This window comes from Vigna radiata, chromosome 4 (genome assembly GCF_000741045.1).
Source record: "Vigna radiata var. radiata cultivar VC1973A chromosome 4, Vradiata_ver6, whole genome shotgun sequence".
NCBI lineage: Eukaryota > Viridiplantae > Streptophyta > Magnoliopsida > Fabales > Fabaceae > Vigna > Vigna radiata.
This window is the reverse complement of record NC_028354.1, coordinates 16753115-16771079: the sequence shown is the minus strand read 5'-3', so window position 1 is coordinate 16771079 and position 17965 is coordinate 16753115. Positions and strand designations below refer to the sequence as shown.

Below are 17965 nucleotides of genomic sequence, written 5' to 3'. Positions count from 1 at the left end.
AGTTGTAGATGAGACTGTATCCTTGGATGCTGTCTTTCTAACGAAGGTTAATCTTATGATCTTGACAGCAATTAGAGCCAAAATTGTAGCTGATGGCACAAATACAACATCAGGTATTGCATTCATGAGTGCAAGTTGAGGCACTATTTGTCCTGTTTTCTTAGCCATCATGGCTGCTGGTGGTGCCATTATTGCAGTGATTAGCATAGATTCATCTACTTTGTTTATATTCACTTTCTTGTTGATGAACTCAATGAACTTCTTTCTCTTCTCTTCTGTATCAATTTCTTGCCATTGTTCAAACAACTCCTGAAACAAAGGAAGTTTGAGAACAGCTAAAAATCATATTCTTTAATTTGTGCAAAAGTTTAAATGAAATGCACGTGTTATAATGAGTTATTTATTATGTGTTAGTTTCATTGTAATAATTTGTATATTTTATATTCAAGAATTGTTTTATATAACGTGAAGATAATGAATAAAATATTAACAATGAAAAAAAGTAAATCTACTATTTTATTTCTTAAATAGTATGCTAAACATCAACTTTATGTAAAGAATAGTATATTCAATTATAAATATATTCTTTAATTTTTAAAATCAATTTTGTCTGTATAGCTTCTCTCTGTTAAAATGGCTTTGACAGTTTATAAGCATGGACAAAAAGATAAATAAAGTAGGATGATATGCATAAGCTTTCTAATGTACTAGTTTATTAAAAAACGTAAGCTTTCTATTTCATCATATGGTCGATATGTCCGAGTGGTTAAGGAGACAGACTTGAAATCTGTTGGGCTTCGCCCGCGCAGGTTCGAACCCTGCTGTCGACGTTAAATTTTTTTTATTACATTCAATTCAATGAATATCAACTTCTATTTATTTTGTTTTTCAAACATAGTTTTCAAAAATAGAGACTGGTAGATGCTTAAAGGAAGAGAAACATTACAGTTTTGAAGATACTTTTTATATTGGTTTTGATAGCTAGTAACCAATGTAAAAGATTTTGTAATCTACCACCATGGCATATATTGGTTTGTAAAACCATTGTGAAAAGGCCTAATCTAATACAATAATGAATTATAAATTATTATGCAACTATTTAATTATGCATTCTATATCTAAATTCAAAGTTACATACATTGTCCCCATAATGTTCTTTTATATTAAATATTTGATTTATTATTGCTTAAACCATTATAATAACATATCAAATCTTGATAGAACAAAAGATAACACCTTATTTTTCAAATGTAAATGTGTTCATTAATTAACAAATCAAGTCAACAATCATGATTTCAAGACGTATATTTTCCATTTCATGTTATACTTAATTGGAAGATGTAATATATAAAGGTTTAGTTTTCTATCTCTATATGTATAGTTTAAACTTGGGTGACGCAAATTCCAATTTTCGGTGGAAACTTTTGACAAAAGTGTTTGAGAGTATTCTTAGAGTTCTTAGTAAGTTGTCTCATTGATTGAGATGAATTTAAAAAAAAAATTAAAAATATAACATAAACTTAAACTCAATAACATAAAAGATTGATACATTATTCTATTAAAAACCTTAAGATAATACGTTAATAGATTTTTAATCTTATATGGTGTTTTACTTTTTATTTTTATCTAATATAAAACTTAGACGCGCATTTAAAATTCAAACAATAATCATATTTAAAATTCGTTTGGTGTTAATGGTTGAATAATAATTAAGAAGAAGCCACCAATGACAAAAGAGGGTAGCAAAAGTGGATGGCAATGCGTTTTAGAGTGTTGGAACAATGGTGATAATAAAAATACTATGTACCACATCATTTAAAATTATTACATATAACATTTTTAGTAGATTCACGTTAAAGAAATCCAAAACGGAGCATCGAAACAACACCCCATTAGAGCTCTTTTCAATATTTGTAACTAGTATTAAATATCTATCCGGACTAAACTAATATATGAACTCCACCATGTTCAAAAAGTTAGAGATTTTGATTTTGTCTTGAGATAAGTTTATATTATAGGTCAATGAGAGCAAAGTTAAACTATATGTCTTGGCTTAGAATATAAAGACGTGCATGCAAAGGAAATAACCAACCTTTACATCCTTATATGAAGGTGCCACAAAATGCTTGCCGGGTAAGGCCATGTTGATAGTGCTGCATTAAATTTATTACCAAAATATGAGATAATTAATATCAACAACCTTTACTTTCCACAGAATGCAGAACAAATGTGATGCATTGAAGAATTTGTATTATATTTTCATTTTTCGTCCTGAAATTTCAGTCACCTTTGTATATGTTTCTCAATGAAAAGATCAATTGAAAATAGAAAAAAAAATCTCTTTAAGAACTTTTTTTTTTTTTATAACTTTTTGATAATACATACGTGTCAGTTTGTAATTGATCCGTTTCAAATATTATTTTAGAATAAATTCAAACAAACCAATAAAATAATAACACGTATGATATTGTCAAAAAGTTATTAAAGAAGAGTTGTTAAAATAACATTATCCTTCAAAATAATTTCCCAATTATAGATATAAGACATTATGGAGATGATAACTTCTATATCCCTTCCAAAATACATTTCTTTCTAAACACTTAGAATAAAAACAATATTAGCTAAAAATAGCTCGTGCAAATTTAATTTTAAATTAAGCTAAATAGTTTTAATTTTGCCCAAAAAAATTAATTTAATATATTAACTATTCTCATTCATGGAAAAAGTTGCTCAAATGGTGTTTTTTTTTTTTTTCTGTCTATAAATGTTTATGTAAAAACTATTTTTCATCATCTTGATTATCATTCCAAGGAAACAAACTATGATAGAAGATAGCATTGTCATTGGAAATAAACTGCTTACTTGAAGGTATCAAGAATACCAACATTGAATCCATCAAATCCTTTGATATCCTTCTCAACAAATTTATCATACAGTGTATTCACCACCAAGTTCAACAACTGGGTGGTTGATAGACCTGAGATGCAAAATCAAAATGCAGCATTTATCAGTGTATGACGAGTATTACTATATATATATATATATATATATATATATATATATATATATGTATATATGAAAGGGAAAAAATGAATGAAGAACCTTTTCCTGTCATGAAGCTCATCGCCATAATTGTTATTGTTGTTGAGAATTAAGAAAAAAGCTGTAAACAAAGATTAACTTAAAAAACGGTGGTGTGGGTTAATGGTATCTCTTAACTTTGTTGTGAAAGCAAAGTATGACTTTCTCTGTAAACTTCAAAGCTAATAGTATATTATGAATTGTTTGTTTATTATTGTGTGATTCTTGGCTTGGAATAGCTTTCCACCATACTTAAAGCAGAATATAACTTGTTTAAATGATGCAGATTATGATATTAATCTATCTGCATTCATGTTTTGATTCTACGTTGAAGAATCAATGGTGAAAAGTTTCATAAAAGAATATTACACTTCACCAACTTATTTGCCACTCACATAGCAAGGGACATCTTTTCTAAAAATGGCAAAATTGAAAGTCTTAATTCTAAAGGCTAAGGTTCAGATTTGAGCAATGAAAAAACAGACAAAGGAAGTAAAGTCTATAAAGGGGTATTTATATATCTATCTTGGATTGAAAAAAACTTCATAGAAAACATGAGAAGTTGAAACCACCCTGACTTATTTATTGTACAAATATGAAGATCTAAATCTTTATCTTCATCATTGTTATAGTAAATGAGTTACAATTATTTAAAAAAAAAATTATGAATAAATTTTTTAAAAAATATTAATTGAATTAAATAAAGAATACAATATATTTGGTATAAAAAATTAAATATTTTAATTTTCAATATTAAAAATAAAACAAATTAAAGAACTTTTATCATATAATTAATAAAGCAAATTCAAATATCTCATTATATAGAAGATGTACATTATGATGCAATAGAATTGATGATCAATCAAAATGAAATTATTCATTCATATAAGTTTTGCAATCTATTTCAACCATAATATACTGATATCCTCATAATACATCTTGTATGGGATAGGAGTGAATAAAAAAAGTTATACCACTATGAATAAGTTGTTATTTGAAATATTCATACTTAATAATAACTTAAAAATTTGTACTCTAATATATTGAAATGAAAGGTGAAATTAAATATGAAAAAGACGATGCAAATATGGTGTAATTAAAGTCATCAACATAGTACACGATAAAAGTGTTTCATACACGAATAAAGCAAATATAGTAATGGATTACAAACAAAAGGGTCAAACACTCCCCATCGTCATCTTAATCAGCTTACTCAAACGACGATTTGGAGGCAAACCCATTAGCCGTTTGGTATAGACAGGATTTCTGCAGAGAAAATCATAATATTGTTCCATAATAGTTTCTTCTTGTATGTTCATGCCAGCTAGCATCTCCCATATGTCACTTTCTAAGTATTGGAAAGTTGTCGTGCGACGCATAATATAATTTTGCTTCTTCATGGCAATCACTTTTTGTTCCATTATGGATGATAGTTTTTCAAGATGAGAGTTAGCTGATCTCATAACATCCATGACCTCGTCTAGTTTTGTAATGAGCTTCTGAAATTGGGAGTCCATCAAATCAACCATTGGTGCTTTTCGTTTTGAGCCTCGTGATGTCGATGTCTCACATGATGGAATAGATGGCACAAATTTAGTAGGCCTAGGACTGTGCTCATCCATAACTGATGGTGATGGTGGAGTCGAGTAAGTACCTCCTTCATACGAAGGTGGCTCGGGTATGTACTTCATTTGATAATTAAGATCAACCTCTAACCTTTGTTGCGGGTGCTGACGTCGTTCTTGACGTGTTGCGCTGCTCTCTTTGCCCATCCCCTATTTCAATTTCCACACCATTCCAACGTACCTATAAAATAAAATCACCTAAATACAAACTACACAAAACTAAGAAAGTGTCTCTATTCATTACCTTCCCATTGCTTCACCCAATATCCAGTAGTTACACCCATTTAAAATTTCAGATTTCATTCAATTTAGGCGTTATAACCCTATTAATGAGTTTCCGTAACTAGAAAATAATAATGTGCGATTTCTCATGTTTTGGGTCATCAATTGCCAAAACCATATGCGGAATTCATGCCTTTCAGTTCAAGGTTTTCTGCAATTCATGAATAATTTTTCTAAAACAAAAAACAGAATATAGCAGTTCAAGGTTTAATCATCCGAACCACGTATAGCAGTTTAAGGATCAATTCCAAAAACCTGAAATAAAATACAATTTTTTAACCTAATAACCACACTGATTTTAAAATTTGTATACGCATTTTCACATACTTGCGGAAGTAATGAGAGAGAAGGAAGAATAGAGTAACCGAAGAGACACCAAACCTCTGGTGTTGGATCCTTGAGCAAAGACTACGGATACCGAATCGGTGGAACGAAAAGGCAACCGTAGTCCTGGAAGACGCACGGCACACCGGAAGGAAGAAGACACACTATCGAAGGCAAGAAGCACTGAAGTTTCTGGGAAAGTTGATTTTCTAGGGCACCAATGCTAAGAGAAGAAGAGATTAAGTAAGAAACACAAATGTACGAAAGGTCAGAAAAGATGAAAGAGGGAAGGTGAAAAAGAAAAAGCGGGAAAAAAAAAATTAAAAAATAAAAAGTCTTAGACCAATTTTTCTATGTGTTGGTTAAAATTTCAGTTTTATATTTCTTCTATCAAATTTAAAATTTTAGATTATTGAAAATGAAATTTTGGGCTAAGTTTGAAGACATTTTATCTTACACTTATGAAGTCTTATCCTACAAGAAATTATTTTGAATAATAATCCATTTTAATGATAAAAAATAATTTAATTATTATAATGATCAATTTATAAATTAAAAATTAGTTATTGATAATTAAATAGTTTTAAAAAATTATGATTAATTTTTAAATTGATAATTAAAATAATTTTTATTATGAATTGTTTTTTTGTTATTAAAATTTTGACTACCAAAATAATTGGTCTTTAATTATAAAACTAGTCTTTAAATTGGTTTTTAAACATATTTTAGTCAATAATCATTATTTAAAAGTTTTCTTATAATGTTAAAATCAATCTTAAAATGCTAAAAAGATTGTTGAAAATGACATTGAGAATTGTTATGAAACGTGCATATGTGATTTATTCACGGATCCTATGAGGATGGAATGCAACCACAACACTAATAAAAAGTCAGACGAATTCTTCAAATGTTTTAGAATTTTCTTTAAATTCTTAAATTAACCTTTTTTTTTCTTTATCCTTTTACTCTAATTATGGAGTCAAGTAATAATAGTATGGTAAGTTTAGGAGGGAAATAATAATTTCAGATACTCAGAAAATCTTTTTCTAAACAAATTAATAGGAGTGAACCGAAATTATCAATACACAAATAAATTACTATAAGAAAAAAGTATAAGATGATGTTAAGATATTGACAATTATCTGTTAATTTTCCAATTCAACAGATAACTTTTGTTTAAAGAATTCATAATCTGGCTTTAGAAAGTAATAAAACAAAGTATCATTGCAAACAAATTACTACAAGATTATAACATAAGTTTCTAACCAAAACCAAATTCTGTAAAAGACCAGAAAACGTTACTGAATTCAATTAAAGACCAAATTTTTAGAACCCTGATATTATTTTCATGCCATCATATGCTACCACTTCTGGTATCCTTTCAATATAATAAACTGTCATATTAAATGAATAGAAAAAGAATTGTAATCAATAATCAAGGAAAAATTATCTGTACGGAAATCCTCCCTTCATTCAAAAGTAACTATTCTTTACAAAAGGAGACAAGTGCACTGAAATCTCTATTTACATGATGACACTAAACAGAAACATTTTTATCAGTTCTACAGTCTTTGCGGTTGCATACATTTCGAAAGGGATAGTTGAGGTTACCGCACTTTTCACAAGTCCAACTACCTTCAGGAATAACTGTTGAACTTGGTTTGTTTGAGCTCTTCAACAAAACATGAAATAGACCAGCATGTAATGTTAAAATCCATCGTGACAAAGTGACATACAATAAAGATTGTTTATAGAGTTAAAATGAAGGAGTTAAGCAGAAAAATAACAAGTAAAACTTGAAGGGGAAAACATTACTATTACAAATCATGTTTTCATATGGTTTATTTAGCCATATAACAGTTCCATTACAAGTATTTAAAGCTTGTAAATGCAGTGCAGATCAAAGCTTGATCTAAAAAAAAAAATTTATGTACAGTATCCATTCATGATTCATGCAACAGATGAAAAACACTTACTGGTCTGGCAGCTCCACAATGTTTGATGTTGCAAGTGGTTCTAAAGGCAAAGTTAACATTCTCACATTTTGGACAAATCCAGTCCCCTTCAGATAAACCATCTGGCCCTGTAAAGACATTTTTTTTTTTCATTTTAAGACTGTTAAGATGTAATCTTATGGACAAACTTCATACAAATGCAAAATAAAACATCCTCTGATTGCCTCTGCTGCTCAATTGTGTCAGAGGCGTTATGACAGAGATTAGATCATCAAAGTTTTGTCAGTTTAGTATGGACCAGAAGGCCAAACTCTATATAAACAATCACGTATAAATCTTGAGATGAATTGACACATGAAACAGGACGAAAACAATGTATTCATAGATTAGTAAATATTGTTCAAAACATTGAGAGTTTTAAAGTATTCATAGATTAAACAAATAATTCAATGTTGGAAAACAAGGACATCACAAATATTGTATATAAATATGATCAACTAGTAATAGATCCTGAAAATACCTCCTCGGCGTTTTCGAGATGCAAAATGATCAGCTACTAAACATTCAGCCCATTGAGGACTTTGAAAGCCATATCCATAGCCATCAATACCTGATTCATTGTAACTTGATTAACTAGAGTTGCAAAACAAAAGACATTGATGCATAATGAACTAAAAACCAAAATGAATCAGATATTTTTGTGATTTGAACAAGAACCAAAACACATCCTACATTTCAAAACTAGATAATATTATCGATAAATTTAAGATGCCTATTCTAACCAAAGTAACATAGGCACCCAAATAAGGATTTATAGAATGAGTAATCAAAATCCCAATCACGTCCTAAACATTGACATTTTCAAGTATGAAAGAATAAAATAAAAATCTTGAATATGATCACATAAGAATGTTGTAAACAATTTTAGTCAAATTAGAATTTTAGTATTCAAATTACTCAGTCTACCTATCACAATATCACATCAAAATTTGTGGGCTATAGCTGCTTTATTTCTTACAGTGTTTAGTGCTTCATATCATAGTATTGATATTGATTTCAATTAAATGTGCTTAAGACACAAAATTTAATATACAGTAAGAATGATGCAACAACATGCTTCAGTATGAATTGTATATTTGAAGGTTTCCACTTTCCACATAAAATACAGGTATGAAATTACAAGATTTGGCAATCAACTACAATCGGTGCCACATGTAAAATGTGTGTATCTAAACTGGAACACAGAATAAGTAATTATTTCATGGAAGCTTGCCTCGAGTTGCAAAGTTATTGTGTAATTTACATATGCTTATGTTTATGGCATCAGAAAAATACAAGAGAAATTAAATCATCTGGTCACCTGTTCCACTGTAAGTATAAACTAATATAAATGTGTAAAAAATTCAACAATAAGGTACATGAAATTTTAAAAAACTAAGATACCTGAAATTTGAATTTAAAAGACAAAATGGTCTCTCTGCTAAATGTTTATTATTGCTTACTGAAACATTAACAGTTTTTCTTTGTTTTCACATAATTATTGTCTCCCTCATCTTTTGGAGGATCAATATCTACTACCAATTAACTTACTTGCTCAGTATTCCATTCTTCTAGAATGCTAAACATTGGTTACATTAAACTAAACTTTAGTACTTCAACAATAATTTTGTCTTATAATAAAGCAATGTTCTCTATATAGGAACAAAGTTGTCCACAAACAAATTTCTCAATGAGAAACAAACCCATTGCTTGAAAAGAAATAGCTGATACAATTATAGGAAGTGTACCTCCAAAGCTTCCAGGTGGGAACATGGGCAATGGACCATAAGGTGCACCAGGCCTAGCATACAGACCATAATCATACTTCATACCAAGATAAGGTATTAAGGATCCAAACTGACCAGGCATTCTATATGATGGGGAAGGAATGGCAAATCCACCATAGTAGAAGGGATGATTGTTTCTATATGGACTTGTAATTAGGGCAGGCTGCACATCCAATCAATTAAAACACTAATCAAAATTAAAATTTACCAGGCAATAATAAACAAAAAAGAAAGTATAAAAGTTTTTAATTCACGTTGTTCACTTAGTATTAGTTAATCACAACCAAGAATAAGCCTGGTAAATATATTAAGTTTTTATTTTTTATCATTTCGGCCCCTGGGGTCAATTTGTACACATACACACACACACCTAGTGCACACAAGTTTGCTCATTGGATAGTTTTTCAATAAAATCAGTCATTAAACAAGCCTGCACTCACCGGAGTTAGGGGTGGTCTTGGAGCACCACAACGTCCCTGATTGCAAACAGTTCTAAAAGAAAAGTTTAAGTTCCCACAATTAGGACAGGTCCAGTCTCCATCTTTTCGTGAAGCTGATTCCATAAAAGAAAAATCAACCAATTAACATCATAACCTCTGAAAATTTATATACTATAGCACTGCATTAAGATAAACAGGTAGGCTCATGCATCAGGTTATCTACATAAAGAAACAGTTCTAATGCACTACAAATTAACAGATAAGTTAAAAAAAAAGGTCTCTCCTATCCTCTGTCCACTCCATGGCAACAAATTAACGAGTATGGATGAACATGGATTTCATGGTTTAACCCGATAACAAATCACATAAACTGGTTTATGGTTGTAATTGTTATTTCAATCTTTAAACACCATCGAATAAAAATGCAAGCCCTCTTATTGCAAATGTTTTCCCGTTATATATTGTTTGGAAGAGAATTTTGTTTCTCCCTTTTTCACCTCTCCCGTCAAAAAAAAAAAAAAAAATCCTTTGCGGACAAAATTCACTCTCAAACATAAACAGCTTCTCTCCAATCAATAAAACAACAGGGTCAAAGGTTAGTTTTCTCTTGAAAACCCTCAACCTCTAAACGAATAACATGATAAGAAGCACAACTTTTCTGAGACAGCCTATGATAGTATATCTCTATAGAAGAATACAACTTTTCAATAGGCATTTGTAAAAGAAGAAGACAAAGAGGTAAAATGATTTAAACTTTTCGTAAGTTAAATCAACTTATACACTTCCACCTTCAAGTGTCAACCTTGTAGCCACAAGCAGCTCTAAATACACTGGCATGTTTAATCACATTGCATGCCTAATTAAAAACACATATTCACCGCATAGATTAAAACCCATATGGCCCAGACTACAAAAGGGTAGATCAAATTCTTTTTCACATAGACAGAAACAAATACCAAAACCATAACATTATAGCAACCCAGATAAAAGAAAATACATCAACAAAGAAAAAGAAACAACTTGTAGTGTGAGACACCACAAAGATTATGTTTTTACCGTCGTTGCGAATTCTTTTTGAGCAAAAGGAACCTCGGTTATCCTCCTGAGAGAGCAACAATACCAGATAGTAATAAAAAGAAACATCAAAAAAAACAAAAAAATTTAGTGTGAATCGGGTAAATAAATAACACTGTTTAGGAATTTAAGCAAACCCACCTCTGTGGAAGACATTGGAACATAGAAAGAGTGAGAAATTGTCAGAGAACGGAGACAAAGAATACGAGAGAAGAAGACTGAACGGTTTTTTATAAATAAGCAAAATATTTTTGTTATTATACGATAATTATTATGTTAAGTGTCATTGTATTATGTGTAGTATACGTGTGTTCTACAAATATTATTTTTTTAAAAAAACTTATATACATGAAAATGCATTTAAAAATATTTTTTTATCAATTTAAAAATATTTTCAGACTATTTATTATGAATGACACTTCTTGGTATTATATATATTTTTATTTTTTATTGAAACTAAATATATTTACTATGATTTTAGAATTAGAATTTTAGGTTGAATTCGATTTTGGCTTTTTAAATAAAAAATGTATTCCTTAAAATTTAAAAGTTATAATTTTATTGTCTGTTTAAGTAAATAATGACTTGAGAAAATATTTCAGTCTTTCAAGTATTTAAAAACCAAAAAGATTTTTTCTTTATAAGTTTGGCAACTTATTATTTTTAGCATAATTGAGAGACCAAAATCAACTTCGATGCAAACTTAAGTAATATCAAATTGGAGCTCATTTTCGTACCAAAAAAATTATGGAGCTACTATTTTATATTTTTATTAATGTTTTAAAATAAAAGTTAAACAAAACAATTAAATCTATATATAAAAATGTGACTAGCTTTAATATATATAATATTAAGATTGATTTAGTAAAAATATTGGTCAAAGGTTTATATATTATTTGACTAGTTTAGAGTGTGCAATGTTAATATACAGTAGATAATTGTTTAGTTTTGTAGTGTTTAGTTGGCATTTTGTTGTATAATGAAAAATAAAATTATGAATTTTTCTCCTTAATCCATTTGCACATTTCACGAATGTAGTATATACATTATAAGTTAAGTAAGGTTTGATTGAATAAGTGAGAATTTATTGTTAAATTGAATTCTCTCATATTAATTATATCTCTTCGTTTGTTTTTGTGTTTTCAGTGTGAATTTCTACCCCATCCTTTGTATGGATTTTTATGTTATTGATTGAGTTAATTCCTGACATAATAAGATATTAAAATCATTATTAGAAGTTTCAATTTTTTTTTTTAGAAATTGAAATATTTTAATGGTTATAATAAAAATAAGATATAAGTTACGAATTTGAAAAAAAGTAGAAAAGAAAATAATTTTATCTAATCAAATAAATTAGGTAACCTTAAGTTACATTTCATTTATATGTAAAATGTGATAAAATGTGAAGTTGTGATCTACAGAGTAATGATATTTAGACAATATTTTTTTTTTGACAATATTTGAACATTGATTACGTTCATAATAAATAATGTTTATGATTATTATTATTGATTTTGGAGTAATTTTTTATCAATAACATATTGACATATAATCAATGTTTAAATGTTGTAAAAATATGTTGTCTAAATATTGTTAAGATAATCTCATGAACTTTAACCAACTAAATTTAATGATCTTTTTACCAGTTAGGTTTTTATCTTCAGAGATTAGGTTAAAAAGACCAAACTTTTTTTTTTATAGCTTTATCTTTAGGAATAAAGAACACATGAATTGAAAGAGGAACGGTGCAACTTCGGAAGGCTTGCAGTGTTGCAGTAACACTTTTTTCATGTTTTCTTCTGTGATTCGCAGAAGAATTCGTTCATCTCCTCACACACTCGCCTTCGCCTTCGCCTTCATCTCCTGCACAAGATCACTGACCAACACATCGTCGTCGTCGTCGTTGTCATCATGTGCGCAGTCCACGGTAAAACAAGTGTGCTCACTGGTATACGATTATTTCGAAGACCACCACACCCACAAGAGACTCTCCCCTCTGTACCTCGACGTCGATCCCAATTCCCTAACCCACGACCAAGTTGTCACCATCGTCGCTTCGCTCGCCTCCGATGGCGGTTCGCTGGTGGCCCACCGTTTCTTCAACTGGGTCATTGCTTCCAACAAGTTCCGCTATTTCAAGCGCCTCTACATAGCGTGCGCAACGTCTCTCATTGGAAACAGAAATTTCGAGTTGGCCAATGACGTGTTGCAATGTATGGTGAAGAGTTTCGCCGAAATCGGGAGGGTCAAAGAGGCCGTGGAAATGGTAATCGAAATGCACAACCAGGGATTGGTTCCCAGTACGAAAACGCTGAACTGGGTAATTATGATTGTGATAGAAATGGGTTTGGTTGAGTATGCAGAGAACGTGTTTGATGAAATGTGCGCGAGAGGGGTGCAGCCGAATTGTGTTAGTCACACGGCCATGGTTGTCGGTTATTGTAGAATGGGTAATGTTTTGGAGGCGGATAGGTGGTTGAGAGCCATGATTGAGAGAGGGTTTGTGGTTGACAGTAGGACGTTTACGTTGGTAGTGAGGGAGTTCTGTAATAAGGGTTTTGTGACCAGGGCATTGTGGTATTTTCGTAGGTTGAGTGAGATGGGTTTGAGGCCTAATTTGATTAATTTCACATGTATGATTGACGGGTTGTGCAAGAGGGGTAGCGTGAAACAGGCTTTTGAGATGTTGGAGGAGATGGTTGGGCAGGGTTGGAAGCCGAATGTGTACACGCACACGGCTTTGATTAATGGCCTGTGCAAGAAAGGTTGGACCGAGAAGGCGTTTAGACTGTTTCTCAAGCTTGTTCGAAGCGAGAATCACAAGCCGAATGTGCTTACTTATACTGCCATGATTAGTGGGTATTGCAGGGATGGGAAAATTAATCGGGCTGAGATGCTGCTGAGACGGATGAAGGAGCAGGGATTGGCGCCGAACACAAACACATACACGACTCTTGTTGATGGGCACTGCAAAGCGGGGAATTTTGAAAGGGCGTATGAGTTGATGAATGTGATGAATGAGGAAGGTTTTAGTTCCAATGTGTGTACGTACAATGCCGTTATTGATGGACTTTGTAAAAAGGGAAGGGTGCAAGACGCTTACAATGTGCTTAAGAGTGGGTTTCGTAATGGGTTGGAAGCTGATAAATTTACTTATACTATTCTCATGTCTGAACACTGCAAACATGGGGAAATTAAGCAAGCGTTAGTGTTGTTCAATAAGATGCTCAAGAGCGGTATTCAACCTGACATTCATTCGTACACTACGTTGATTGCAGCATTTTGTAGGGAAAAAAGAATGAAAGAAAGTGAGATGTTTTTTGAAGAAGTTTTGAGATTTGGACTTGTTCCTACAAACCAAACCTATACGTCAATGATATGTGGTTACTCTAAAGTAGGCGATTTGAGTTTGGCTTTTAAGTTTTTCCACAGGATGAGTGACCATGGTTGTGCTCCGGATTCTATTACTTATGGTGCCCTTATAAGTGGGCTGTACAAACAGTCAAAGTTGGATGAGGCTCGTGGATTGTATGATGCCATGATAGAGAAGGGACTTACTCCATGTGAAGTTACTCGAGTAACTTTGGCTCATGAATATTGCAAAATAGAGGACAGTTGCTCTGCTATGCTTGTTCTTGAAAGGCTAGAAAAGAAACCCTGGATCCGGACAGTTAACACTCTGGTCAGGAAGCTATGTAGTGAGAAAAAAGTGGGAATGGCTGCCCTGTTCTTTCACAAGTTACTAGACATGGATCCTCATGTCAATCGTGTAACATTAGCTGCATTCATGACTGCATGCTATGAAAGCAGTAATTATGCTCTTGTTTCTGATTTGTCTTCGAGATTATACAAGGAAAACCATTTAGCAATCAAAGTGACTAAATAACACACTTAGGACGTGCTTTGACGCTTTGTAAGCCTGCTTACATCTGGACCAATAACTAGTTGGGTTTTGATGAAGTATTTGGGAAGTATACTTGCTGGAGATGTGAGATTTGTGCCATCTAGGTGCTGACTTCTGCATTGGGTTACCGTGTTTTATGAACATATGGAGTCATGAAGGGCATCAATTATGTGATTCGCCAGGTAACCACCTTACATTTACCTATAGAAAGTTTGAAATCTGCAGACCTTTATTTCAAAAATTAAGGTTTATTTATTTTATCATTCCCTTGTAGTCTGTCATTTGGTTTTCCATTCCTTTTCTTGTTTTTGCATAAGTGGAGCAAGAATAACAGATAGTCTAGCAAAATAACGTTTAACATGTTTTTCTTTTGGCTTGTCAATTGTGCATCCGTTCTTTATTTTAGGGAAATGGATTTCTCAATTGGATTATCGGGAAATGGCGATCTCTTTCGCAGCTTGCTTGCGTGGCACCAAAGACTTCTCACTTTCTATCTATATAAGATCATACGTCGTTCAACTCCACTGCAGGTTTTCCAATTCAGAGACAATTCTCTGCTAAAATTGATTAATGATAGAAAAAAATTCTACTGTACCATATACAGCAGCTAAAAGATGGAGAGTTATCATGCCATGATTGTTCTGATGATCTTTGCCAGCTAAATTGAAAGGTAATCTGATACGACACCACAATTGATGATAGCTCATTAGAACTTGCATGCTGGTGTTATGCCATTGTCAAGAGTCTCAAGACAACACAGTATTTGCTGCTGACAGGTGTTTAACATGCAAAGATGTTAAACAAAGTGCTATCTGATTTGTTCAGGTAAAGGATGATGTTGCTGATCTCCCGTGACGTCAAATGTGAAGAGTAAGCATATGGTTGTACTCTATCATATCTATGTTCATGCACCCTCATTCCATGTATTTTTCTCTCTATTGTTTGCAGCATTGCCTTTACAGTGTTTACAACCTTCATTCAGGATTGTTGTTCTTTTATTTATTTTCTTACTTTTCTGCTTCTGTTTGTGCTAACATACGAAACATTGTATCTTTATGTTTTGATGAACTAAATTTATTCAACAAAGAAGAGGAAGAAAAACCCACATTTTCTTTAAGTTGGAGTTGTGTCCATTCTTGCGACGAATCCAGGATATACAAATATGGGCGAGAGTGATGAAGAAAGAAAATATAAAGTTATTTTGTCATGCTTACTGATTTGATTTTAGCAAACAACAATAGCTCCGTTCTACTGCTACAAGGTAGGGTTGATTACAAGGATGCCATTGAACTTTATCTAAAACCATTTTTTTTTTCAAATAATCTAAAACCAAATTGTTAGTGCTATTATTTATCGGATATCTTTTTAATAATTTCTTTTAGTATCATTCATGCTTCTTAACCCCTTTTTTTGTAAAGTTAAAAATATATCTTTTTTAGCACATGTTCAATACTCAAACCCCTTATTTGTTTTCTCTTCTCAATAGATTTAACGCCATATCTGTTTTTACATTGTCATACATCTAGTTTATTATAATAATGCCATAAAACGTTCTTGTGAGTTTGGTAAGGTCACAAATAATACTTAATGTCTGTATTTTAAGTGCCTAAACTTGTATTCCATGCGTGAAATCATTAGTTTCTCCATTATTTTGTATCAGTCAATCATGCTTAAAACTAGAACCCTTTAATAGGGTCCTCACCCCTAATTTTTTTCATTACTTCGTTAATATTTCTTCTTATTTCTTGCTAAATAGCAATCTTTATGTTCTCTTGTTTCTATATTAGAAAAAGTTCTTTGATTCCAAAAGCCCGTGAGAGATTGAGGTTAACACAATTTTTAAATAAAAAAAGGTGTTAGTTTAGCATAATTACTTTTCTTAACATCCAAGTTCAACACTCAATTTGATAAAAGCACTCACATTGTACATACATATTCTACGTTAACTTATAAAATTTAAGCATATTCACTAGTCCCTTTCCAAATTATCCATGTTTAGTTAACCATACAGTAAATAATTACTCTTTGAAATTGTTGTAGAAGTAACCTTACAACAAAATAATTAACTATTATGAAATAATTGTTCTCATACCTAAAGTTACACTCAGCTGCAATCTCCAAAAGTTCTTATTTATCGTGTTACGCAATTCAGCACTCAATCGACTTTTGGAGGCTCCTTAGGACTATTTTATAAGGTGTGGCTTGAGAAAGGGCACATAAGAAAGAGTCAGAGATAGCTCATGCAGTGATATTGATTTCTTGGGCACATAAGATAAAACCTTGATGAAACATTGCACATGATATGAAACAATAAATACATTCTTGGGCTCGAGAATAAGCACATGCATATGATATTGATTTCTTTATTTTAAAAAATGCTATCCTAATATTTAATCTTATTAAAAATAGTTAGAATTCTATTTGGTATAACATTCCCTCTTCCAATTTAAAAGTAAGTTTATATTAATTTCAACCAACCAATCTATTATGTAACCTCTCACAATTATAGACTTAAAAATTACTAATCAAGAGCATCTTTATTGTTGTGGGAATTATTATATCCTATCATTATGGCATATGCTTTCCTCACTTTATCTTAAAAAATTTCATTTACAAAATATATTTTAATTTCACTTCTTCATAAATGATAACTTTAGCTCTCATTTCATAAGATGGTCAGTTCTACTTTAATATATTTGAGAGGATATCTTGTTGGTGCATGTGAATGAGTACAACTAATTATATGTAAATTTACGCATGTATGTTTGAATGATATATAATTAATTAGTATATTTTCCATCAATTTTGGGAATATAATTTTAAAGAGACCAAAAAATTATACTTTATCTATATTCGGAAAATTTGAAATTATGGACAATCTTTATTATGTTTAATATCACGTAGTAAATTAAATATTTAGATCAATACCCTTCTCTTTTGTTGGTTTATTAAGTAAACATGTATTTGGAAGTCGAGTCATTAATTAATTTTGCAAAATACTATCAATTTATTAATTGATTTAGAGTATTTTACGAAAAAAAAAATACCATACTGTGCTAAATGTCACTTCTTTTTGTCCATGAAATACAACCATAACATGATTTCTTAACTAAATATTGTTATATGTAAGAAAAGGAACCTTCAAAATTAAATTAATATATTTTTAACATCAAGATGAATTTATCTTTATCTATTTTTATCATAATACAACTTTATAAATCATCATCTATTCAATTCATTGTCATCTTATTAAAATCTCTACGAAGTGGAATTCATCTTGGGAATAACCTGTAATTTTAAATCTTTCATATTTAAGAATTTTCAGGAGATATAAATCATTTACCATCATTATATATATTTATATATATATATATATATATATATATATATATATATATATATATATATATGAGTATGTTGAAAATTATTATTTATGTTTATAAATATTAAGAAA

General features: G+C 30.9%; 3 protein-coding genes and 1 non-coding gene across 5 annotated transcripts; 2 read left to right on the top strand and 2 right to left on the bottom strand.

Annotated features, from left to right (window-relative positions):
* Positions 1-748: 748 nt before the first annotated feature.
* Positions 749-830, top strand: TRNAS-UGA. The gene has a single exon. It is a non-coding gene; the product is annotated as a tRNA-Ser (tRNA).
* A 3319-nt stretch (positions 831-4149) lies between these two features.
* Positions 4150-5581, bottom strand: LOC106758911. Its single transcript, XM_014641920.2, has 2 exons — positions 5370-5581; positions 4150-4887 (listed from the first exon to the last, which is right to left on the bottom strand). Exon 2 carries the CDS (start codon positions 4851-4853, stop codon positions 4260-4262), a length of 594 nt encoding a protein of 197 aa, XP_014497406.1. The 5' UTR covers positions 4854-4887; positions 5370-5581; the 3' UTR covers positions 4150-4259.
* A 1110-nt stretch (positions 5582-6691) lies between these two features.
* On the bottom strand, positions 6692-10847 carry LOC106758950 (ranBP2-type zinc finger protein At1g67325). Its single transcript, XM_014641964.2, has 7 exons — positions 10749-10847; positions 10590-10635; positions 9534-9646; positions 9055-9256; positions 7788-7877; positions 7289-7395; positions 6692-6984 (listed from the first exon to the last, which is right to left on the bottom strand). The coding sequence occupies exons 1-7, from the start codon at positions 10761-10763 to the stop codon at positions 6850-6852; spliced, it is 708 nt and encodes a 235-aa protein (XP_014497450.1). The 5' UTR covers positions 10764-10847; the 3' UTR covers positions 6692-6849.
* A 1477-nt stretch (positions 10848-12324) lies between these two features.
* Positions 12325-15750, top strand: LOC106758199 (pentatricopeptide repeat-containing protein At4g19890). 2 transcript variants are annotated; one of them, XM_022779969.1, is made up of 3 exons: positions 12325-14693; positions 14918-15181; positions 15337-15750. In XM_022779969.1, exon 1 carries the CDS (start codon positions 12397-12399, stop codon positions 14491-14493), a length of 2097 nt encoding a protein of 698 aa, XP_022635690.1. In that variant the 5' UTR covers positions 12325-12396; the 3' UTR covers positions 14494-14693; positions 14918-15181; positions 15337-15750. The 2 variants fall into 2 exon arrangements, with proteins under 2 accessions (XP_022635690.1, XP_014496634.1); XM_014641148.2 differs by having other exon boundaries at positions 14918-15749.
* Positions 15751-17965: the final 2215 nt, after the last annotated feature.